The 26791-nt window shown below is 44.5% G+C and overlaps 1 protein-coding gene across 2 annotated transcripts in view; it reads left to right on the top strand.

Annotated features, from left to right (window-relative positions):
- Positions 1–5429, top strand: part of RELA (RELA proto-oncogene, NF-kB subunit) — a 405457-nt gene extending 400028 nt beyond the window's left edge. For both annotated transcript variants that reach the window (XM_069207856.1, XM_069207855.1), the window contains exon 12: positions 4316–5429. In XM_069207856.1, coding sequence (XP_069063957.1) covers positions 4316–4980 — 665 coding nt within the window. In that variant the 3' untranslated portion in view covers positions 4981–5429. The remainder of the gene's footprint in view (positions 1–4315) is intronic.
- The last annotated feature ends 21362 nt before the right edge of the window (positions 5430–26791 follow it).

Raw genomic sequence — 26791 nt, 5'->3', positions numbered from 1 at the left:
TATACTTCCACACCAATAGGCTCCCTCCTCCTTTAGACCCCCATTACAATTATCCGTTAGAGATGTGGTTGGGTCTACTAATAACTGCATTCAAAGGGTTATTGCCGTTATACATGCTACCAAGATTGTAACTATGGTCTTGTTCAGCACTTATGCTCTTGTTTTTGTACGAGTGTTCGCTCTTGGGGATACTCTTTCTTGCTCACGTGCTATTGGGAACACATATTCCAATGTAAGGCTGTGTAGTGTGTTTTCATGATTCCTAAATAAAGAATTGCAAAACAAAAAATCTAAAAAAGGTTATTTGTCTACAATGGCCCTCATTACAACCTTGGCGGGCAGCTGAAGCCACCCGCCAAGGTTGGACCGCCGGGCGGCCGCCAATGCAGCCACACTCCCGCCACAGTCATTTTGAGATCCCCGCTGGGCCGGCCGGCGGGGATCACGGCTGCAACACAGGAGCCGACAGTGTTGCAGCTGTGCGACGGGTGCAGTTGCACCCGTCGCGCTTTTCACTGTCTGCATAGGGGCTGTGTCAGGGGCCCCGCGACTCCCCGTACCGCCAGCCTTTTCCTGGAGGTTCAAACCGTCAGGAAAAGGCTGGCGGTAGGGGGACTCATAATCCCCTGGGCAGCGCTCGCTGGGACTGAAGTGGCGGTAAACCGCCGGTCCCGGCGGTGCGACCGTGGCGCTTCCACCGCGGTCGTAATACCATGGGAAGCACCGCCAGCCTGTTGGCGGTGCTTCTGTCGAAACAGCCCTGGCGGTCTTTGACCGCCAGGGTTGTAATGACCCCCAATGTCTGCTTTATGGCGGTTGCCTGATCAACACTCTTTGTTTAAGTCTCCTTTTGTACATAGGTTCCTTAAAGGCCTTATGCATACTTTTCCTTCATCCCTATTCATTTTGCCCAATGGGATCTGAATTTGGTTTTGACCTTTGTGATGTGCGCTCCTCTCAGGCTTCTCCCTTTGAAAACAGCCTTCCTTGTGGCCATTACTTCTTGCCACAGAGTGAGCGATCTGCAGGCATTGTCATCTAAGCCACCCTACCTTTCTGGCTATCCTGATAAAGTGGTGCTTCGAACTAGGGCCTCTTTTCTGCCAAAAGTGGTTATGCCCTTTAATGCAGGCCAATCCATCACCTAGCCTACTTTTTACACACCCCATGTCCTTCTGAGGAAGAGGAGAGACTACCGCATGGACCTTAAAAAGAGGGTTGGCGTTCCTGATGGATGACCAACTCTTTGTAGGGTATGTGACTGCAAAGAAAGGTTGGGCAGTGCAGAAGCGGACTATTCCAGGTAGGTCATACTCTGCATTAAGATCTGAAACACACTAACCAAAAAGCAACCCCCTGAGGATTTGTATGCTCTTTCTAAACCGAGCTAAAGCTGCAACCACTGTGTTAGCATTCGGAGTTCCAGATCTTGACATATGTCAGGTGGCAACATCAGCATCTCTGCAAAAGTTTACCAGACACTACTGCATGAATAGTCAGGTCTGTCGGGGCGTGCACTTTGTCAGTTCAGACCTGCAGGACTTGATACTATCAACCTGGTTTGCAGAACCACCTCCAGGGATGGTATTGCTTGGGTATCTATTCAAAGATAAGGAATCTGCAGCTAGAAGTCTCTATCAGATGAACAAATTATTTGCATTCGGTAATGCTATATCTAACTGCAGACTCCTTACCTACCCACCCATCCTCCCAGCTCTGCAGACTCATTTCTAGGGGCAGGGACTTCCCTTTCAGGGCCTTAGATTTGATGCACCAGTAGTCAGTTTCTTCATAGCTCCACGCTTCTGGCATAGCAAAATTGTTAAAAGGAACCGCTGTCAGCATGCTGGTGTGGCACCTATATGGGACCTGTGACATCATATCCGGCACGAATGAAGCAGACGACAGACTAGGAGTACTAAATACAGTGAGGGGCATGTATCATCTACAGGCCTCCTACTCTGCACCCAATTCCTTGGATTGTATCTAATCCTGCATTAGGGAAACAGACCGAGCCACGAGGGGGGCTACTTTTACATGGATATAGTGAAATATTTCTTGTAATATGTTATCATGGATATGTTTATTGCTTAAATGCCAATAAAAATGTGTACAAAAAAAAAGATGATGACTGAACCTTTTGAACCCATGCACAAATCGGATATAAGGTCACTTACCCTGAAAATAGCCTTTCTAATAGCCTTTCTAATAGTGATCACACCCTTAAGCAGGGTCAGCAGGCCACAAGCACCGACAATACAAGAACTATATCTACAAATCCACAAAGGCAAGGTAGTCCTCCGAACCAACCCACACTTCCTACCAAAGGTAGTAACACAATTCCATGTCAACCAAAGTATGCTACTACCAGCTTTCTTCCAAGAGTCAAAGACACAGGCCGAAAGACCTCTCCATACGCTGGCTGTGCGAAGAGTCTTAATATCTACGGGAAACAAAGGAGTTTTGTAAGGGGAAACAGTTATTTGTTTCCTTTGCCAGATCAAGCTAGGGATTCCCAGTCACCAAAGAAACAATCACTAGATAGATAGTGGAAACTTTACAAACCTACTTTTTTTTTGTGTTGCTAAAGTTCCTAGCAAACTTGCCTATTCACGAAATCTGCACAGCACCAACTTTGGCATCTCCACACACCTTTGCAAAACATTATTGTTTGCTAACTCTTCCTCATTTCAACCCAACTGACCCAAGGAATGGGATACTGCTATATAATCTAATGCACAGCATGTGATTCCAGATAAGGATTGATGCTGCAAAACGAAATAGCTACTTACCAGTAGGAGTAGTTTTGCAGCTTGAAGAGCTTACTGGATTCACATGGGACCCACCCACCGCCCTAGAAATGGACAGGAAACAACCAGGTGGGAAGAGAAAAAAAGAAGGAAAGAATGAAAAAATCTGAAGATTGCAACCACGCACAGGAACTTCCGGGGTGCCATCTGACATCACACAGAGGACGGGCTTACCACCAACTCGTGGTCAACTACACCCAAAAGAATAAACTAAGGACTATAATGTTTCTGGACCCAACCACTAAATGGCAGAATAATGCACAGCATGTGAATCCAGAAAAGTCTTCAAGCTGCACAACTATTCCTACTGGTAAGTAACCATTTTATTTCTAGCCTTCATTTAATCATCAAATTTACCCAGACATACCACACATAAAGGAAACTTGAGGTCCTCATTCCCACAAATCAGCCTCATGTAGAGGGATCTTTGTGCTTTTGATCTATGTGGAAAAGTCTGTTGCATACTTACATAGTAGCCTCACAGACACAAAGGGGGTCATTCTGACTCCCGCCGGCGGCGGTAACCGCACACCTGGCGGGAGCCGCCGAATGACCGCACCGCGGTCAAATGACCGCGGCGGTCATTCTGAGTTTCCCGCTGGGCTGGCAGGCGACCGCCAGAAGGCCGCCCGCCCGCCCAGCGGGAAACCCCCTTCCACGAGGATTTCGGCTCCGAATGAAGCCGGCGGAGTGGAAAGGGTGCTACGGGTGCAGTTGCACCCGTCGCGATTTTCAGTGTCTGCTATGCAGACACTGAAAATCTTTGTGGGGCCCTGTTAGGGGGCCCCTGCAGTGCCCATGCTATTGGCATGGGCACTGCAGGGGGCCCCACGACACCCGTTCCCGCCAGCAAGGTTCTGGCGGTCAAAACCGCCAGAACCAGGCTGGCGGGAAGGGGGTCGGAATGGCAGCGCCGCCATGGAGGATTCCTCAGGCCAGGGGAAAACCGGCGGGAAACTGCCGGTTTCCCTTTTCTGACCGCGGCTTTACCGCCGCGGTCAGAATTGGCCTGGATGCACCGCCAGCCTGTTGGCAGTGCATCCGCGGTCCCCGGCCCTGGCGGTCTATGACCACCAGGGTCGGAATGACCCCCAAAGTGTCCCACCAGTGGTTAAAAGGGTGTTATATTTTAGTGGATTCACCTAGAGTGTTCGTCACATAAAAATAATTCACTGTCTCATGTTTATGTATTAGCCTTACAAAGGAGGAATTTAGTATTTCAGTCTTCGAGAAAACTCAGAAAGTGGGAACCTAACATCACATTTTCACGGATGAGACATAAGCAGAGTGAACGTTGTTTGAATAGTGGTGCACACATTTTCTCACTGTCACAAAGCTTTTGCAAATGAGGTAAACATTTAGCTCTGCCATTTTTTCTTTTCTGTTTTACTTCTGAATATGCTTTAGTTTCATCAGATGATTTCATGCAATATTAAATAAATGGTTTATTACGTTTGTGTACAATGCTTTTAAGGCACATTTCCCCCCCTTTCTTTTATCCATAGAAGTCCCAGAGATGGTGCCAATCCTAATGCCTCAAGTGTCCATGAAGTCTGTGGTTCACCCAGCACAATCCTCTGTGCCCTTTATCTTCAGTAGTCAGGTTGCATCAAGCCATCCTCCTGCATCTTCTTCGGGGACCCAGCAACCACCCCATCATATGTTCTCCACTGTGGACTTCAGCAGCCTGGGATTTGGAAGTAATTTTCAGCACCAGCAATCCCCAGGGGTTGGGGTGGGCACCACAGCAGCAGACGATACTAACCTGGCAACCCTCCTAAATTTAAATTGTCAGGAGGAACCCCAGATGGAGCTGGGTAACATCTTAGGTGATGGTGACCAGTATGCCAGCCTGAACTCTATTGAGAACTCGGACTTCTGCAAGATGCTGAGCGAATCCATGGCCAGTCTTCAGGCACAACACATCGAGGTACAGCCAGCAGAAGCTTCTGGTTCCAATCCAGCAAGCTCAGGGAGTCAGTCCACACTCATGACCTATCCCGATTCGATTACCCGTCTAATGGGTGGAAGGTCAGATGAGGAAAACGGCCAACAGCTAGATAGTGTTGGCAGCTTGCTTAATGGAATCATGAGCTCTATACCCGGAGATGACAACCTTACATCCATGGTGGACATGGACCTGAACAGTATTCTAAACCACCTATCGTGAGTCGACAGGCCAGTACTGCCATATACGCAGAAAGACATGGCTGATGGAATTGGGCATAGACTTTAAAGGGCTGTGCCCAAGAGGCAGGAGAACGATATTAGCACAGACTAGTGGACACATAGTGTCAATGACCTGCCTAACAGTGTCAAGAACCAGAATATGTTACATAGGCTGTAATAACTACAAAGCAATGACAACCTTCAGTCTTAATCGCCCCAACCAGCTGCACATATGGACTTTGTTTGCTGTTTTACATTCATTTTTTTGGGCAACATTTTCTATATTGCCCACAGTATTTAGGGCCTGGGCAGAAAGGTAGGGAGTCTGGTAGATAGTTTTGGGGTTCCTCCTCTTTCTCCCCTGTTCTGTCGCAATAGTGGTTGTGAGAGTATTTTTGTGTAATGCTTGCATCTTGTTTGTTGGGTTATAAACTCACTCAATTCCAATCACATACTTGGTGGCATGTTGTTGGCCTGAGCAAAAAGTATTGGTCTTAGTTCACTTCTCAACATATGAATGGGCAAGAGGACTGAGCTCGTTCAATTTTATGCCTCTCCTCCAGAGGCAATCGATGACCAGCATGGGGCAGTGGAATGAGAAATCATGCACTGCTCTTGGGTCTGCGTCTTGTGATGTACAGAAAATTGTAGTAAGCTGAGATTTATTGCAAACACTAAAACTTCATCAACCATTTTTAAATATGTTTAGGAAACTATATTTCACCTACCACTTATTAACTTTGGGCTCCTTCGAATAATGCATTCTTTATGTAAGTGGCTCCTCCATTAATCTGGCCAGTGTGCCCGATTCATTTTTATTTGGTTTTGTGTTAATAATTGCTGCATATAAGCGCCATTGGAAGAATAATTTAACCTGCACATCTAGTGTTCAGCACATCTGGTATCCTTACCTAGGAAGGAAACTCGAACTAAAATTTGGGAAAATTCGGTGTGCATCTGAAGGAAAGCTAAATAAAAATCCAACAAAAATGTAATAAAACTTCTGATGATTTTACAGCATCCAACTAGGACCTATACCTGGAGCTTCTCCTGAAATCTTATGTTTTTGTTCTCTTGAAATAGCAATACAATTATGTGACAATGGTGTTAATATCAAGGTGACACTTACGATGGTCAAATGCTTGGATCAGGAGCACACTCCAAGACAGGTTGTTCAACTCATCCATGGCGTCAGAGAGCCTGATCATCCGAGCAGCAGCCAGCGACTAAAATTGTAAGCATTGGCATACAATTTCAAGTAAAGTGTCAAGACAGCCTTCCCGCTATCCACTTTCTAATGAATGTAAACACAATACAAAGGAGGAGGCGCCCAGTATTGGGCAATTGGAAGTGAGTGACTGGCTTTGTTGCCTGTCTCTATGATGGAGTAATACGAACCTGTCTCAGTGAGTATTGGTAACTATAGAACAGATTTTCTCATATCTGTGGAAGAGAATGGTGATGTCAAATATGTGATTTTTTTGAACGTTTTAATGTTCCTATGGATTTTATGCTTCGGGTGTGTACATTTGTAACCATTGGCTGCAACCCCTTTATTTTTTTAACTTGAGTAGGCAGTTTTGATAGTTTTCAACAAAGTACTTCCAGAAGTGCACATTGTCGTTCTAGACGGTCAAAACTGAGTATGAAAAACATTGTTTGTGAAACACTGTTTTTTGATTGTAGATACTTTCAGAAACAGTAGAGTATCAACAAAAATAGGCTGATCCCAGAACACATTTCAAATATATACATGTTCGATTTTGAAAATAATTTTAGAATGAGAACATACACATAGGAGGCAAAACTTTCATTTTTTAATAAAAGCCATATGAATCAGCAAAGTCTTTACAAAGTACTGTTGATTGAATACACTATTCTGCATTTTAGGAAAAAAACATAAACAAAGCAGGGAATTGGAATTTTGCTCTTTTTGGCTTTAACACAAGTGCAGTCCGACAATTTAAAGATCATTGAAACTCCGTTCTTACAGCAGCATCACTGAGGAGATAACTTTTGTATCTCTGTACTTGTGGAATAGAGATGGAGCATTGTACTCATCGTATAGGGTTCATATGACAAAGTCCAAGATCGACACTCTCATGGTTGAGACACTTGATATGGCATTATTCAATGTTAAGGCATCTTTTATCATCAATATCTTAAACAAAATCAAATTATTAATTGTCTGTCAAGGTTTTTCTGTTGATCTTTTCTAACATCTTGCCTTCAGATTGATTCAACTATAAAGCGCACCAAAAAGAGTCAAATAACAGTTTTGCATTCTTTGAAACTGGTACTACTTTTGGCTGAAGATCTCTTGCCTGCTACTGTTAAGATGAGACTGTTGCATAGCAACCCGAACATGCGTCTGACACTCCTGCGGTTCCAGGCCTGTGTCCTATGGGCGACCCCTTCATGAGCAGCACAAGGGGAAGAGAGACCAAGTGCAGAGAAACACACCTAAATGTCTGAGAGAAGGAACTGAAGAACATTGCACTAAGTGTTGTCCTAAAGATAGCTTGTTAGTGATGAACACTCTAAAGAAGACCCTCCTAGGAAAGATAGCTTAAGGTAGGAAACACTGGAGAAAAATAGTCTCTATGAAGGTACAGCACACAAGAAACAGACTGTCTCAGAATATGGTGAGTACTGTCCTTTGTCGCAGAAATCTATCCACTCACATATATCCCCAGTTGACATCATCCGTTTTTACACTGTAACAAAGAGTGCTAAAAAAACCTGAACATTGACATTACACCTATCATCTTCAAGGTGCTGCAATCAAGGCCACAAGCAAGACCAGTGCTTTAATTACATACAAGGGCTTCTTGCACTTTTAAAAAAAGTACAAGTGGCCTGAATCTGTTTTTTAACTAATGGAAAAGCTCTTCTGATTTCTTCATTATTTTAGCATCCAGAAAGAACCACAATGCTATAAGAACGTTATTTGCTCCAAAGGGGATAGAAAGTGAAAGAATAACCTTGTTTAGGATGGAGCTGTGCCAGACATCTTCTCCTAAGATGATTGGACTATGTCCTTTGGGTTTTACCGGACCAAGGAGATAACATCTACCCTGTTAGAAAAGGGGCACATAAAGGAAAGTCACAAAGATAGAATTATTACCTGTGACCAGTAAATCAGCATGGGAAAGGATATGGCCAAGCTGTCTGCCCGTTGTTATTTTTTGTCATTTTTAGGTGTGCATCTTGGCCTTGGATTATTCCCTGACCCCACGTGCTCAGGAGAGGATCTTAGTTCTACAGGTCTATGGGTCCAACCTTTTGACTAAGTAAACTGATGAGGCAAGCCAAAGAAAAAAATGCAGCAAGACAAGTCAGGCAGCCTAATGAAAAAAAAAAGATTTTTCACAGTTTCTATCTCAGAAGGTATGGTATGGTGCTGCAGCACTGGATTCAGATATCTTTTTGGCAAAAACAATTGCAACAGCCATTGAAGCTATGGTAGTAGTGCAAGAGGACAGAGAGTGGTAGGGAGACGCCACTGTTAGCCTGGGGAAGAATTCCTCTACTGGTGTAATTGACTGCCATCATTTTGACCCTGCTGTCCACCTCACCGGTGAGTAGGAGCCTTACCAACTAATAGCCACTGTGGTGGAGATAGTAACTACTGACATATGGTACTAAATGATGATCAGACTAAATCAAATAAATTAGGTTCTACACACAGTAGCCCACTAATCATATTCAGACCATTTCTTCTGAATATTGTCTTTAGGTAGTTCGTTAGTGCTCAAGATGGTGGCAGCCAAGAGTGCTATAATACCTCAGAGATGCAAAGTCATCTACTCCTGTATACCTCCTTAATAAAAGAAATGTCCAAAACATGAAGCCTGTCTAATTCTGTTTTGAAAATTGAAAGTCATGGATCACAAGAGCCAAATCCACTCTTTTAATGTGGCAACAGATCTTGCCTCAATCTTAACAATGGGATTAGACTGAAAGTCATAGATTTAAAAGGCCGTATCCCAGTCATCCAGAAACAAGGTGCTCTAAACATTTACGTGTAAGCTTTAAACACCATTAATACTGTGCTATGCCTTATGCACTCCAAAAGCATATCAGATGTAACAACTTTATTCTGACGTACAGGCATTCAGCTTATTCATTGTTAGACGATGGGCTGATCAGGGTCAGCAGTCACTAGATGATTCAGGGTCTGCATTAGGGAGTAGGTCTTCTTCACATTAATTTGACTTGTCTATTACGTTAGGTCTTCTGGAGTCACTAATATTTGTTCTACATAAAAGAGAGCCGCCCCTTGAAGGAAATACTTCTTCTGTCTTTGTTTCCAAGGCATATCCTGAGGGCCGAATGCTTTGTAATAGGGAGAGAGTTGACTTGTTGGATGTATTTTTATTCTGAATTTATAAACATCCCACCCGATTCCTGTTGGACCAGGAACATAGTGTTTGGTCAGGGATATAGACACTTTGGGGGCCATTATGAACATGGCGGTAAACACCGCCTTGTTCATGCTGGCAGTCGTTCTATAGACCGCCAGCCGCCCTGGGACCCCGACGGCTGCATAAAGAACATTCTGCTGGGCTGGGACATTGCCGACGGCTCATCATGGAGCCACCGTCAATGCCGCTGTGCGGCAGGTGCAGCAGCACCCATCACGCAGATCACTGCCGGTAAATCGGGCAGTGACCTGCACAACAGGGCTCTGCACAGGGGCCCCTGCACTGCCCATGCCAAGTGCAGGGGCCCCCACAGGGGCCCTGGAGCACCCCTCAGCCAGCCTTTCCCTGGCGAGGGAACCCACCAGGGAAAGGCTGGAGGAATCAGGGTACATTATCCGGAGAGCAGCGCTGCTTGCAGCGCTGCCCTGTCGGGTAATGTAATCCGCCATCGTCAGGCTGCCTGTCGGCGGTAGCCTGGCAGTGGCGGAGGGCCACCAGAGGCGGCCCTCCCTGTGTTCATAATATGGCGGTTCAGACTGCCATGCCGGTGGCGGTCTTTTCCGCCGTCGCTGGCATGGCTGTCTGAACCGCCAAGTTCATAATGAGGGCCTTTGTGTTTTTGACCATGAAAATGAACTACCTCACAGACCATGCTTCACGTAATGGGCCACCTTCATAAGTTAAACTTCCATGATTCACTCATTTTAAAGACTAAATCCTGGATTTTTGTTCTTTTCTTACCATCTCATTAAAAAAATGCATTAATGGAGTGTTGTTATAGTTGGGTGTACTCTGTGGTTAGTGATGCAATTGTCTTTAATTTAAGAAAAAGCATAGTTTTGTCTTATTGGATATAATTCTTCAAAAAATTGTTAAAACTAGACATATATTAAAATGTGTTCTGGAGACATTCTGCATTATATGAATCGGAGAAAAGATCCAAGATGGATAATTAGAATTATAGCTATACATCGCTTACAAGGCAAATTGAACTGTTTAGTTTTCAAACAAGTGCCTCCCATATCAACATAGACTAACTGTTAAATGCTGAAAGCGACTCCTGTCTCAGTTGCATCTATGAACTTTTTAAGCTTTTGTGAAAATGACCGCTTTAATCACAGAATATATTCTCTGCAAGTGGCCTTTGTGTTTTTTCTGTAATTCCTTTAAACTGCTTAGAAGTTCTAATCCTTTTGATATTGAAAATATATGTAAGTATGCACATTTTTTATGCAGTGAAGAAAATGTATAAACAGTTTGACTTTGCTATAAAAAAAAAAAACTCCTGCACAATTGCCTGGTGTATTCCATTTATGTGTCAAATTTTTACCAGCTTCACATACTTGGTCTCAGTGCATGACAATACACCTTATATATGAGAAGTCTTCTTAAATCATGAGAGCAATCTTTCAAGAAATCATTAGGTTTGAGAAACTTGGCTCTTCCTTAATAAATATGGGTTTTGAGGGTAAACGGATGGCCATGTTTTTTTTTACTTACATGTTTTGCACATCACCATTTGCAGAGACTGTTCTAGAATGGGTCTTCTGTTTCCATATGAGTTTGGATGCAGTTTTGGTCTGATGGAGGTCTCACTTACATTGTAATTTGATCGCTAATGGAGTTACATGCTTTCTTTCTAATTAAAAAAATATATTTTTATTAGCATTTTAAATCAACAACATGAAATACAAAAAGGCAGAGGCAGGTAAGGCATAAGGCAGATGCAAATTACACAACAGTTAGAGGGATCAATAACTTCACGAATACCATGAGAAAAACAGTGAAGTAAGGTCTGTAAAGGGGTCCCCGAAACTAGGCATCATGCACAGCTGCAGAAACTCAGCTCTGTTTTCCAATCTACTAAGCCAGATGCCTGTCTGTCCATTACCAGACCCACTTGTGTGAGGAAGCACAGGGTCAGACGCGCCACAAAACCCAAAAGTGCTCAAGGGGACTCCCCATGATTCAGTACCGCCTCCCGCGGCATGACAGCAGGCGAGGAGGTACCCTAAAGAGGTTCAACTGTAACGATACAACCCCCTGTGGTCCACATGGGGACAGGGAAGTAATATAACATCCCATACAGGCAGCATCTGCACTCTCTGTACCCCTCTAGGCTCCTCCCTGGAAACCACCTTCCTCTTGCAGTCCAACCATTTCACTAGTTCCAACCCCCATCTATACACATCTGGTCCCAAAGTGGAGTGTCTGCAAGCAAGAATCAAGACTAGATCCAGAAATTTGTTTGTGACTTTCCTGACCACAGTACACTCATGTAGAGCTCAGAAGGCACACTCTGGGCTGAGTACAAAATCCTGATCTGTGGCCTTCCAAGACCGCAGTCCAGTATCATAATAAAAGCAAGCAGGACCATACCATATAAAGAAAACCTGCATCCTCCGCAGGACACTACAACTCTGCAGTTAGAGTTTATGCGCTGGGGGGTAGGGTAGGCTTGATGTAAATAATAAAATTATATAGGTTTGAAGCTGGCATTCCTGGATACCTTAGGGGTGAATTCCAGAACCTTCCTCCAGGCCGAGTCATTTATGGGTACTCCTAGACCCTCCTCTCATAGGGAACGGAGACCTGCAAGGTACTGCAATTCTGGGACCGTACCATTCACACAGTTTGAGAATCAAGGAGTAAAAATTGACCCACAGGAAGGTTATAAGTCTCTCAGAGTTCCGAAAAAAGTACACAGCTCACCCCCCACAAAGAGATTGCCCCGGGCAGTAATCCCGACTGATGTCCATCCATTGAGCGCCGACCACCCACCCCCGGTCGCTCCCAGCCCTAACCAGCAGGAGCTCACTCGTATACGCTGTCGTGAGATGAGTCCTCCGGATAACCCTGGCCCAAATATAGTGCGCTGTTGTGGCCAATACATTTGAGTTCTGCACTCTAGAAGAAGTAGTCGGCTTCCTCAAGGCACTAATTAATAATTACATTGATGGCGAGCCTCCCTCGCACATACCCGTGCCCCCTCCCATAGGTAGGCCCACCAATGAGCCACCCACTGGAGCTGCTCTGCAAAGTAATACAATTCAGGATCGGGTGCCGCTAGGCTACCCTTCGCTAATGGCAGGTGCAATTTCCAGTGTGCCACGCGTCGAAGTGAGGTGCCCTCATACAACAACAATAGTAATATACTACCAAGTTCTCGGCAGAACCTCTGGAGCTGCTCCATTGGGGAGGGCCACAAGCAAATAAAGGAGGTGGGGCAGGACAACCATTTTCTAAACAACCACCCAGCCACCCACCAATAATTGCAGTGTGGTCCAGAAGGCCACTGAACACCACAGTTCAGTGGGAGCATGAGTATAGTTTCCTTCGTAAACGGTTGCAGTGTTCCATCAACAGCTACCCCCCAGATACCAAAAATTGTGTAGCTCCCACTGCAACGTCCTTCCATGGGAACAGGGCTATACTCCACCAGATCAGCCCGAAAGGGGTAGACACATGATTTGTCCCCGTTGACCTGGATGATGGGTGCCCTGCTCTCCTCCAATATCAGGGTGCCCATATGGATCCTAGCTAATGGACTAGTGTAGAGAAGCTTTATCCACATAACAAAAGGTAATCCAAGGCCTGTGCCAAACAGAGTGGCTTATAAAAAACTCCCAAATGAGTGAATCAAATGCCCTGCTAATATCCACTGAGATGATCTGAGCCTTCACGGCAGCTGCTTCTGCTGATCCAAGGACAGAAGTAATTAACTGATATTAGGCATGGTGCTATGTGTCATGATAAAGCCAGTCTGGTCAGGATAGACCCAGGAGCACATGTGGGGAGCAAGTAGGTTGTCAGAATATTGCTCAAAATCTTATAATTGGTATGGAGAATGGATTGGGGACGATAGGAGCCAGGGAGGAGCGGATCCTTATCTTTCTTCGGAAGCGACACAATAGCGGCCCCTCGCCATGTCTCGTACCTCCTGTTCAGTGATATCCGCACCCAGTTGATCCACTGCCTTGCAGTTGATATAAACCAGGGACAAGTCAGAAATGTAATTCAACATGTCCATCTCACTACATCTCACACCCACTGTGTACAAACCCAGGTCTTGTTGGAGAAACATTGTATTGATTTCTTCCTGCGTAGAGACATCCCATCCCAAGGCGTCACACAGTTTGAGAATAGGGTACCCACTGCTCTCACCCTGCAAATACCATGCAAGCATCCTACCTGATCTATCCCACTCAGCAGGAGCCCTACTGACATAAACTCAATAATCAAAGCATTGTAGGTATTCAACGCATTCAAACAGCTTCTCCTGTTACTCCAGGAAGCAGCCTCTACCATCCGGTGTCCCTTCTAACCCATGGGGAAGACCGTTGAGCTCTGCCTCCTGCCACTGGATTTTGCAGTTAACTGAGACAGCGCACACACTTTACTGGAGATGCAAAAACCTGAATCACCACCTTCCTGGCTTCCCACTGATGAGGCTTAGCCTGTATTATTGAGACAGTATAGCACGATGCGCTCACTCCATAGGATCAGAAAGAGCTGATCCTCTAACATTGGGTGGGGGGGGGGGTAGAAGTGCCAAGTAGGGACACTAGGTCTGGGTGAGGACATCTGGAACAATATAGGGGGAATAATCGGAGTACTTTTTTGCCAAATATTCTACCCCCACCACTTGGAGGTTTAAATTCTATTGAGTCAGACCAGAAGGTCATTCAGGCTAGAGCAATATAAATATAGTTGAGCTGCTGGATTGCAGACTCCAACAGTTAATCAGATCCCACTGTGCTGCCCAAAAGCAGGCAGCATCCGCAATTCTGCCCGCCTGTGCACCCCGCAAGGGTGGATGTGACCTATCTAAACTCAGATCTACCACCCAATTAAAATTGACAGCAACTATTCTCCAGTAAAGGACCATCTTGGACAGTAGAGGGGCCAGTTCGTTAAGAATTGATGGCGGGTCTACATTTGGGGTGTAGCTATCCTTACCATCCAAGCAACCTTGGATCCTTGGTTCTCTGGGCGTGCCCCATGGCCACCCCAGTGATTAAGAAAAGGGTGCCAGAGAAGAGGGCCACTGCATACTGCTTCCCTACTGTGGCCCCTGTCCAGCCCACCCTAGGTTAGATCACGAACCCAGCAAGCTGCACACCAGATGGCATAAGGGGCTAGGAGAGTATCGTAGGACGTAGCATTGGAGGCCTCTTGGGCAAGAAAAATACAGATAGAATTGAGCTTCAGGCAGGGTAAGAAGTAATAAGGAGGAGACACCAGGAGCCGTAAGAGTTACCATCCAACATGCAAGAGGGACCACAGGAGAAGGAGCCTCGCCAGCACCACACCAGTGGGGGGTTGGTAGCCATCTCACCAAATCGAGTGTTCTGTGTAGTCCACTGTGGAAGCGATTAGCGACAACAAGAGATACCAATAGCATATCTCGAGTTCATGCGGCGTAGAGAAGGAGTGTTCAAACCACTGCCAGGAGCACTCACACAAGAGTAGTGAAGCATGGATGCAGACCCAACAACATTCAGCCCTCTGAATAGGCGGACTGTGCAAGCACTGGTGCCTGCATCCATGCTGCATGCCCACCACCAGTGGGGCCATCAATACCCCTGATGCATGCTAACTACCTGGCAGATACGTATGCCCGGCAGGACATTAGTCTGCGCCCATACCACCTCCATATATGTCTAGGGGCCCAGGAGCCCCCAATACCGTTCTTCAAGCCCAGGAGGGACGGGTGGGTGAGGAGGCAAAAGGCACGTGTGGTCTTCGCTACACCTGGGGTGTGGCCGGAGACCAGTAACTTCTCCGTGCGCTGGCTCCACTGGGACCCGTGTACACCGTCCTTGGGGTCCCGAGCACCTTCCTAGCGCAGGTGAGAAGGTAGAGGTGGCAGTCAGCAGCAGTTTGGGAGCGAATGCAGTGAGGAGTTTGATTTGTGCGACCACTGCTTACAAAGTGGGGCTGCCATTTTGATCCTGAACCGAGGTCCGGCGACGATATGTGTCTGCGCCCTGACACTGTACCTGAGATGGCATCTGAGGCCCCCCACTGGGGCACGGGTGTATACAGGGAATGTGCTGGTGGGAGCAGGCTAGGTACTGCAACTACAAGTGGCTGTGCGATGGCGGGTGGTGAACTCAAGTCATCCGCTTCCTCAAGGCATGGTACCTGGCTCCACCCACTTCTTTCTAATGTTTAATGTGTGTTTGCCAGCATGAATTTGTTCTAGTTTCATGTCTGTTGCATTCTGCTGCCAGCTAGGGGTTCAGGTTTAATAGAGAGTAGTTGTATTTTTTAAACGTGTGTATCGAAAATGTCTGTAATTAGGCCTCTGTTGCATTGGTAAACCTGGTCAAGCCTGTGGCTTACTCCTGTGGGAATGCATGAATGATCTCCTTCCTAAATCACAGACGCACATATCCCCACGAAAGCAGACCCATTAGAGCCATCCATATCCATGTCAGAGCAAGCAACAGCATTGTTTCAGGGATCCACCTTAGCCATTTTGTGAGGCGTTCTGTCTGAAGGACTAGTTGAAGGCCCTAGGAGGTACAGAACACGCAGTGCACAGGGGTACTGTCTGGCTCGTGGAGGTAAGCTCTTACCTCCACCAAATTTGGACAGCTGGACCTTTGAACAGTCAGGATCACTTCGGTCCACCACCTGTGTTCCAGGGTTCACGCTCGTCGACAGAAGAGGAGTCCCGAGGACCGGTTGTCACTGCAGAGAGGTGCCTGCTGAAGCAGGGAAGTGGCTCCGTCACGCCACGGGAGATTCCTTTGGTCCTTCTGGTGGAGAATGAAGACAGGTTGTCCTCAGAGCGTGCACAACCTGGAAACTGTTGCAGTTGCTGGCAGGAGCTGAAGTTACAGAGTTGCAGAAGCTTTCTTGGATACTTTGTTACAGCAACAGTATTCCTGGAGCAGTCTGTGGGGTCAGAAGCTGAAGCAGAGGATGCGCAGGAGTGCTGGTGGAGGAGCTCTGTGCACCACCCCTGGGGTGGTGATGGACAGGGGAGTGGTCACTCCCTTTTCCTTTGTCAAGTTTCATGCCAGAGCAGGGACTGGGGATCCCTGAACCGGTGTAGACTGGACAAGGTGGGAAACGTTTGTGCCCTTAAAAGTATTTCCAGAGGCTCTGGGAGGATACCCTTCCCATGCCTCTAACACCTATTTCCAATAGGAGAGGGTGTAACACCTCTTGCCTAAAGGAAATGCATTGTTGTGCCTTCCTGGGATTGAGCTGCTTAATCCCCAGGAGGGCAGAAGCCTGTCTGTGAGGTGGCAGCAGCTGGGGCTGCAGTGAAAACTTCAGAAGACTGGTATAGCAATACTGGGGATCCATGGTGGAGCCCCAGGGTGCATAGAATTGGCCCCCGATACCAGAATCAGATTGGGGGTACCATTTATCAATCCTAGACACCTCACATGGCCATATTCTGAGTTACCATTGTGAAGCTACATATATGTATTGACCTATATGTAGTGCACACTTATAATGGCGTCTCCGCACTCACAAAGTCCCAGAAATTGCCTTCAGGAACTGAAGGTTAGACATATAGGTGATTTATATGTTACCTGGTGCAGTGAAAATGGCTGTGAAATAGTGTTTGCACTGTTTCACTCAGGCTGCAATGGCAGTCCTGAAGAAGTGGTTGTATGAGCTCCTTATGCCTGGCAAAAGAAATGCTGAAGCCCATAAGGATCTCCTGGAACCCTAATGCCCTGGGTACCTAGGTACCATGTACTACGGACTTATGGGGGGGGGGGGTCCAGTGTGCCAATCTGGATTGGAATATGGAGTCACTAGACTATAGTGACAAATTTGGAGAGCAGAGAGTATAAGCACTGGAGTTCTGGTTAGCAGGACTCCAGTGACAAAGTCAAGCGTACTGACAAAACAGTAAAACATACTGACATGTAGGCCACAAACTATGAGCCCTGGGGTCCTGGCTAGCAGGATCCCAGTGAGACAGTAAAAACACACTGACAAACACTGACAAGCAGGCCAACAATGGGGTTAACCATGGGGTTAACCATGCTAGAAAGAGGCTACTTTCTCACAGAGACACTCATTGTTCGTGCCCAAAGACGGACGTGTCAGCATGTCCTTAAGGCTTCTGTCCTTTTTTGCTCTTGTGTTCACCATTCCGCCACTCCTGGATGTTGTAGGCCTCCATCAAGAGCAGGGCCTGTTGGCAGCAGACTGGGACTCAGTGCGAAAGAGGTGCAAAAAAGAAAGTGTCAGTGGTCCCCTCTCTCGTGAACTTCTCAGCCCTCAGGGATGGAAGGCCTCGCCCCAGTCAGAAAGCTCTCGGTTGGTGTTGTGAATGGGGGAGGGTGTTGCAGACCAGGACGCTGCTCAGGAGGCAGGGCCCTCGCTGGCTGCTAGCTAATGGTGCATGCAGTGCTCTGTGCCTAGGCTCAACGATGCAGTCCCCTTTGGAGGCACAGGAGACCAAGAGATGCTCAAGACCAGAGGGGGGGCGGTGTCTGGGTTGAGTGGAGAGCGTCAGGGGAGCAGTAGTCTCTACCCTGGGCGGGGCAATCGGGTATGGCTCAGGCTTGCAGGGTTAGGATCAGCGTTCCAAGGTGCCATGTTCATATATGCTATGCCTACCTCCAAGCCACAGCCCCAGTGGGCCACATCCGCTCTGGCTCAAGCGAACAGTTGAGCCCGGCACTAGACTCCTCATCACAGGTGCCTCACTTGACTGGGGGGAGGGAACAGTGTTCCTGAGCCAGAGGCCTTTCGCCGCTCTCCAGTTCCGACAGACCCCCAATACTCCTAACTTAAGGGGTGCTGTGGTATCAATAGATGGTCCCTGGCCCAGTGCTGCCACATCCCCACTGCCGCAGCCTCACCGCTTTCGTAGGGCAGCAGGCAGTCAGGCCAACCCATGGGGCCCGGGTCTGAGCTTCAGTCGCTCATTTCTCCAAAGCTTGTGTGGCACCTCGAGGATCTGGTTCCACTGCATCGTCTCCACGGCGCAGTAGACCTTGATCAGGTCACCATGCTGGCAGTGCTCCTCTATCTGCCACACCCACCTCACTCGTTCAGGGCTCCCATGGCTTCCGCAGATGCAGGGGTCTAAACTCTGTGCTCCGCAGTGGGCGGTACGACTCTCAAGCCGCTTCGTCCCTCTACAATGTGTCCCCAGGGTCTGCCATGCCTGGATGCTGTGACCGTCCAGTGTGGTTGGGCCACACTCGCCATCTTGCGTCAGAGGGTTCCACGTCCTCTATCTGCCACCTATCCATGGGTCCCGTTGCTCCTCTGGTGTTCGTGCACCTCAGGGCAAGTCCCCGGCTGGGTGCTTTATGCTGTAGAGTGCAGTAGATTGGGGAAATGGCAACCTGCCTGCCAGCGGCGGAGAGGACTGTAGAAGAGTACTACTCGTCCACCATCTTGGCCACAGCCCCTACTCCCTCTTTTTAAGTAATGGTTGGCCATCAACTCCATTCCAGATGGACGGTGGAGCTCTCTGTTAGTTCCCTTAATTCTCCTTAGTACATTTGATTCATTGCACTTCTTGATATTGAAGGAAAGTATTTTGCTAAGATAATAAACCAAGTACTGCAGAAAAAAGCTTTTGAGAGACAGCTGACCCCAATATACTAATCATGGTTCAAGAGAGGAAATAGCATTGACTTGAACTTGCTATGCCTAGCCACTTTACCGAAGCAAACAGTGTCGAGCACATGACAATCCTTATATGCTGCCTTCATCAGTTTTTACATTTACCTTTGACAACGTGGCTAAAAGCAGACTTTGGACAAAACGTAGGCACTTGGGGTATTCCTTCTCCCTAGTTATCAGCAATTGTTTGTGTAAAAGAACGATAAATACACTGGAAAGTTCATGTATAAGCCCAGGTAAATTATTTATTTGTGTAAATGCCCCAGCCGCCCGCTCTTTCCACCTCAACCGCTACTCCTTTGCGTGTGCCGCGTTCTAATACATGACGAGTGAGTCCGTTCTTGGAACCACTCGTCATCTTCACCACACATCTCCCTTCAACATTTAATATGAACACAAAATTCAAGATTAATCCTTAGGTTATGTTACAATCCCAGAAAATAAAAACATTACAATCAAGAAAGAAAGTTAACAGTCAATCTAATATGTAGTCCTTGAAATGTTGAGGAATCATTATTCTTCTGTTCATTTAAAGACAGTTTGGGCCCAGTGTTCTCCATCTCTTCTGAGGGAACAACCTTCTCTCTTTATGACTCAGACAGGAACCAGTCTCTTCATGTTCCAAATTCTTCCATCTGAAGTTTTAACTGCATTTTTGAATAACTTGAGGACCTTCATAGGTCTAGTATATTTTGACCACTCTGCACAACCAACAGGAGCCTTAATTCTTACTTCATCCCCCACTTTAACTATCTTCTCACAACCTTTTTTCCTCACAGCATAATCCTTCGGTCTCTTGAGTAACAATTTGTCTTCCCTTTCTCTCTGCCTTGTTTCAAACAAATTAAGTTTGTTCTTATTCCAATCCATCCATCCAGGACACAACTTGGTATTGGGTACTCGTCTTCTGAAAAGTTAAAACAGAGATTTTCCAGTAGTTTCATGTGGAGTGAAACGATATGCTGTAATTCTCCTCATTAGCTCTTTCCTCCAGTCCAACCCATTTACTCTCGCCAGTTGAATGCTCTCTTAGATATAACTTTTGAATATCTCTACAGCACCATTTGTTTCAGGATGATAAACAGCAGTTCTTTTGTGAACAAAGCCACAACTTTCCAGATAATTCTCAAATTCTCTTGAACAAAATTGTGGACCATTATCTGACAAAATTGGTATAGGAAAACCTTCTTTCCTAAATACTTCTTCTAAAAATAATCTCGTACTGTAAGAAGATATGTCACACATTTTTAACTTCAACCCACCTTAAATAGAAATCCATTAGAACAATAAGATAAGGTGTTGAGTGTTCAGTTTTGCAAAGGACCAACAATATATATGGCTACATTATCCCACGGTTTGTTCGGCAACCTTCTACAAACCATAGGTACGTTACGAGTTTTCAAAATCTTGTCACTAGTTAAGCACTGAATACACTCCCGAACCGCTCTTTCACCTTCCAGATCCATGCCAGGCCACCACAAACTAGCTCTCAAATTTTCTTTGGTCTTCACAATTCCCAGATGGCCCTCATGAGCTTGATCTATAATTCTCTTCCTTAGTCTGGAAGGTAGAATTAGCCTTGTTCCTCTCAACAACATTAGCTTATCCACTGCTAACTACTCCCTAATCAAATTCCAAACTTTCTCCAAGTCATTAAAATTCTCATTTCTTATAGCTTCAGTAACTCTGCATAATTCAGTATCTTCCTTCAACGCATCCATCCACTCTTGCTCGGTTATTGCACCACAAGTAATCTCCTCTACATTATTATCAATTACACAAACTTCCCCTTCTAGCACACATTCTCGATCACTTACTTCTCCAGAACTATTAGCATCAACCAATCTTGAAAGACAATCAGCACTCACATTCAATGCACCAGGTAAATAAGCCACATCAAACTTAAACTCTTGCAGTCCAATTATCCACCTTTCTGGCAGATATGCAGTTTAATCCTTTGCTACTGAATACTTCCACTAATGGCTTAGGATCAGATAAGACCACAAATTCCATTCCCCATACAAAATGCCTAAAGTGCTTAAGAGCCCAATATATGGCCAAGGACTCCCTTTCAATTACCAAATAGTTTTTCTCTGCCTCACTCAAACTTTTTGATGCACATGTAATTAACCTTCTCTCTCCTTTATCTTCTTGCATGAGCACAGCACCCAATCCTTTTGCACTTGCAACTGTTACTACAAATGTCGCCTCACAGGTTTGAATGCTTGAAGGCTTGGAGCTTTTTTGAACTCTTCTTTTATGTTCTGGAACTCTTCTTCACAACCTGCATCCCATTTGAATTTTTTTTTTCTTTAGCAAATTCCTCATATTTACAGTTTTTCCGCCAAGTTTCTTATATATCTACTATAATACCCAACTATGCCTAGAAATGAACTAACTTCCTCTTTTGTCTGTGGAGAAACCAACTTCCCAATAGTATTCACCACTTCCAATTTTGGCCTTACTCCACTTCCTGAAATTAAATGGCCCAAATATTCTACCTCTTCAAATCCAAACCGACATTTGCTCTTTTTAAGAGTGAGACCCGCTCTGCTCAGTCGTTCCAAAACTGTGTTAACTCTTTCTAGATGTTCTTCTGCTGTATTCTCAAATATTAACACATCATCTTGATAACAATTCACACCTTTTAGATCTTTCAAAATTCTATTCATGACCCTTTGAAACACAGAAGCTGCCGAAACAAGACCAAACGGCATCCTTTTAAATTTATAAGCACCAAAAGGCGTTATAAATGCAGTCAATTCCTTTGAACATTTCTCTAATTCTACTTGATGATAGGCTGAAGCCAAGTCCAAAGTTGAAAAATACTTTGTCCCTCCAATCATAGACACAATTTCTTCAATGTTAGGGAGTGGAAATTTATTTACCACCACCGCTTTATTTAAGGCTCTTAGAGCCACACACAGACTAATCTCTCCAGTATTCTTCCTGGCTACCACAATGGGTGCCAACCATTCCGTAGCTTCTATCTCAATCACTCCTAAACTCTCTAATCTCTTCAGTTCTGCCATTACTGGTTCCTGTAAAGCTAAAGGAATTCTTCTAACTTTTGACACAATTGGCATCGCATCTGTCTTCAGTATTATTTTGTGCTTATAATCCTTGAGACATCATAACTTGTCAGAAAAAATGTCTGGAAATTTTCCCACAAATTTACACTCACTGTCACTAATCTCCTGAATTTGAACCTGTGGATAAAGATTAGGATTAAGTACCACACCTATTAATTTTTGATGTGTCCAGTTTAGTAAATTATCACCTTTATTGGAGACATAATTTTTTCCTATGATATGTCTCCCTTTAAACTCAATATGTCCTTCAAAAAATCCCAACATTTTAATATGTTGACCACCAAATCCTCCAGGACACACAACCATCCGTTTCATATTCTTGTGTTTTATGCCAAAAATGTTGAAACATTTTTTTGAAATTATCGTCAAATGTGAACATGAATCAAAACGCATTAATAACCTAGTTCCTTCAAGACTAACAAATTCGCTAGGATGCTCACATCAGATTGTGTTCCCACTTGAAAAACAATTTCCTGCAAAACCTCCTTAATTCCTCTCACTTGACCCTCTGCACTATTCCTCTTCTTTTTACTGCGACAACACTTGTAGAAATGACCCCTCTTTCCACAACCATTGCAGATTACTTTTATAGCTGGACAGATACTCGGATTCGCTTTGTGCCCTGACTTACCACATCTAAAACACTCACCCTTAAACTCACTCTTAAACTTTACTGCATCTTCTTTTTTTTATTCACAAGTGCTTTACTCTTCACCTCACATACTACTCCTTCACTTTTTTCAGCTTCACCAGTAACCATTTTCTTTTATTTGTGCTCAATTCCATAAAGCATTTCATCATATGTTTAACTTTTCGCCACACAAATAACTTCTTCAAGAGGTGGTTCATCTTTCAGCCGTAATTCTTCTCTGATTTTATCACTACTACATTTCAATACAAACTGGTCATGGATTTTTTCATCAACGAAAGCACCAAATTTACATGAAGCTGCTAATTTCCTCAAACTTGTAATATACTCCTCCACCGTCTCATCTTTCCCTTGCTCTCTCTTTCCAAAATAATACTGTTCCATAATTGTGCTTTTCCTTGGTAAATAGTGCTTGTCCAATATCAACATACAAATTTCAAACTCATTTAAATTTCTCATTTCTTCACTGTTCAACTCTAGTAAATTCTCTAAACTTCTTGACCTTCCCCACCAAGACAATGCATAAGTAACGCTTGTTTCCTCTCTGCACTAAGAGTCGGCCCACATACCCTGCCATAATGAATAAACATCTTCTTCCATTTGTTCCAAGGATACATAGGTTCCCCAGGACTACTTAAGAAAAAGGGAGGCGGTGTTACATTCTGCATGGTGAATAATTTCACACAACAATGTTAATTCCTACTACTTAAACTTATACGCTTTACACTAATTATCAAAACTTAAAAATGAAATGTCAGTGAAGCAATAAAAAAAACTTTATACTACAAAGTACACACAACAATACCAATTGTTATTATGCCCCAAACAATTTTCCTATTCCCTTCTTTTTCTTTTTAACTGAAAACAAAATAATTTAAAAAAAAGTGTGCCTGTCACCTTGTACTCAGGACAAGCAAGGTAAATAAAGTACAAAAGGTGTGCCTGTCACCGTGTACCTCTTGATAGGCAAAAGCAGAAAAAAAATTGAGTCCATCGTGTGTTTATCAAATAAACATAATGTTCCCTGAAAGCCACAACACAAGGTCTAACATCAAAGTCAAACTTTTTTTTTTTTTTAATATTCCAAAGAAATCCTCAAGTTTCAATTCATGTGTTAATTAGACCTTATTCCGTCCTTGCAGGCTACAAAGGGGTTTGCCAGCTCCAATAATACGAAGTTTCCACAAAGAAAAACAGCTCCTTTAAGCAGCATTCATTAACATTATTCAGGTCTTATATGCCTGCCCCTTTAAGACTGTATTCACCTGTAAGATTTCTGTTCCTTTAATTTCCAGGCAAACAGTCATCAAAACTCAGCATCTCTGCCCCTTTAAGCGTGACTTCCTTTCAACCACTTTCATAACAGGAAGTCTGTCCACCGATCGTCAATCGCTTTATGACAATTCTGCGACTTACTCCACAAAAATCGTCGTTACAGATGCCTTGGTTGCTGCTCCTCACCCAACGTTGAGGCATTTTATCTTCCATCCTATTCACCAGTGTAAAACAACAATAAATACACTGGAAAAGTCATGTATAAACCCAGGTAAATTCTTTATTCGTATAAATGCCCCAGCCGCCCGGCTCTTTCCACCTCAACCACCGTTCTCTTTGCGCGTGCTGCATGCCGCATTCTAATACGTGACGAGTGAGTCCGTTGCACAGATACCTGGGGCCTAATTAAGGTCTTAGTGAAAGGGGTCATTTTGAGAAGAATATACACTAACACAAGTTTAAAACAGCATTGTGTTTTAACCCCTTTCCTCTTCAATTTATAACCATCCAATTTAAATCAAGCCCTGGTTAAGGCAAGACCCTTATCTCCAAAAGTGTTGGGGACTAGAATCCACGTGCTGCAATCATTTCACACAATAATATTAGACTTGACGTCCATAGGGTTTCTAAGATCACTAGATGCGCTCGCCTCTTTCTGCAACACCAACAGTATTAAAATTAACAGCTCCAAGCCTAAAGTCATAATTTTTGGGCAGAAATGTATCAAAAGGGCTACTGGGTCTTGGAAAAAGCAATGCTGGAAAGGGTAACCTCCTTATAAATACCTAGGTAAATTGATTGATTAAAGAAGGCGCAAATAGGTGCATTTGAGAGCACTGAAGAACTCTGCCCAGGCATTAAAAACTGCTTAACAACACGATCGGCCTGGACACAACAATACTTTGTAAGATCATAGGGAGAAAACTAATGGCAACTCTGGCATATGGAACACTTGCGTCCAGGAACCACTTTTAGTAGCTGGCTGGTTAGGGCACAATCCAGCTGCTACCACCACCTTTTCCACCTTCCTGATTCTATGGCATAAGTAACAAATCCACGTTCAGTTCAATTTAAAAAAGCAAGAGGTGATATTGTGTGCCAGGTTTATCACTTATAGTACAAAATTTAAAGGAACCGAGCCTGGACTCACTGAAATTCCTTTTGTGGCAGGCAATTAAAAACAAGCATTTGCAATGCAATGGATCTCGCATTTGCTCGAGTTAGAGCTATTAGCGTTGTAAACTCCTAATCCAACTTTTCTTGCCATATAAGTTGAAAATTAAAAGTAAAACAGTTTCACATAAGCAAGACGATTCACATCACCACAGACGCCATGGGCATCAGTGTGAAGAGACACACAAAAAGGAAAAAAGTTTGTTTGCAGTCAGACTTATCGGCAAAAGTGCAACTGTCCATGTAACAAGGGCGATGGCCAAGGCGCTAACAAAACCTCACCAAGGAGGGACAAAGGTAAACCATTTAAAAATGTAATCAAAGGATTTTTGAAGGGCAAGCCCACGAAGGAGTGGTAGTGATGGGCGTGGTTAAAAGCCCAGATACATACCAACACGTCGGAAAAAAGCAGCACTTGCGCGCTGCTATGCTCAACCTAGTGAGCCATTGTGGAACAGATTTCTCTGCTGCTCCAAACTCTTGAAACAAATTAACTATGGGAAGCTAAACTCCCAGGCAAATGCCTAGAAAGGGTGTTAGTGCAGCAAATCAAACTTTTATCCATAGTAATGGATCTGAAAGAACTGAGCAAGAAAGCAATTACAATTCTTTAGATTAAGCTTTTTGACCGATCCGAACTGCCTGATGTACTTGCAACAACCACTACAATTAGAATCGAAAAGACTACTAATCAGGCTGTGGCTCGGACTCATACCTCTCAGGGGGCATTGGTATGGGATGCTGTGCATTAATACCAACAATCAGTATAGGGTGTGTGGGACGGACTCTAAAACTTTAAGGCTCATTACTTGCATTTGCAAAATAATTGTTCCCACTCAGTAAATTATGGCTGCGTCCTTTCGTGGTTTAAATATAAGATCTTGCAATGAGACCGTTGTGAGTTGCCTGAATGAGGCCTCTTGCTGATTGACAGCACATTTTCTGGAATAGATCAAACAGGCCATCAAAGAACTGACACAAGAGTAGAGCCCATAACAGCTAAACAACACCATCGGTGACACACAGATTTGAGCAATGGAGAGAGTCACTATATTTTTTAACACCTTTTTAAACAGAATGTGCAATTTGAAGACGTTTTTAATGAGTGACTAATGTCTTACTAAAAGCCAGAACAGCACTTTTCTCTTTTACCCCTTCAACTATGTGCAGTATGTGTAGCATCTATGTTCAGATGAAAGAGTTTGTAATGATTTTAATTAATCTTACAACAAATATATATCTATTTGTTTCGAGGGGTTGTCAGTTATAGTTTTGTTCAGTTATATATGTTTGATACAAAGAGATTAGTGAAATATCATTTATTTTATTTAAGGAGGGATTAGAGATAGGCCATATCACTCTGTAAGCAGGTATACTGTTGTGAAGGCAGGTTAAAAGTATCATGCCCTTTAGAATAGTCGCCAGACTGGATCAGGGAACTTTCGCTAGCGGTGATCCCACAAGACATGCAACTCTGCATAGGCTTTGTTCCATTCTGGAAGTGATGAAGCAGATTAGCATGTAAGTGCCAGCCTTGCACACAGATGTCATTTCCTTTCTTTCCACCCCTTCGAAAGC

Source organism: Pleurodeles waltl, chromosome 9, assembly GCF_031143425.1.
Source record: "Pleurodeles waltl isolate 20211129_DDA chromosome 9, aPleWal1.hap1.20221129, whole genome shotgun sequence".
Lineage (NCBI taxonomy): Eukaryota > Metazoa > Chordata > Amphibia > Caudata > Salamandridae > Pleurodeles > Pleurodeles waltl.
The sequence above is the reverse complement of the archived record's forward strand: the minus strand, read 5'-3'. Positions and strand labels throughout refer to the sequence as shown.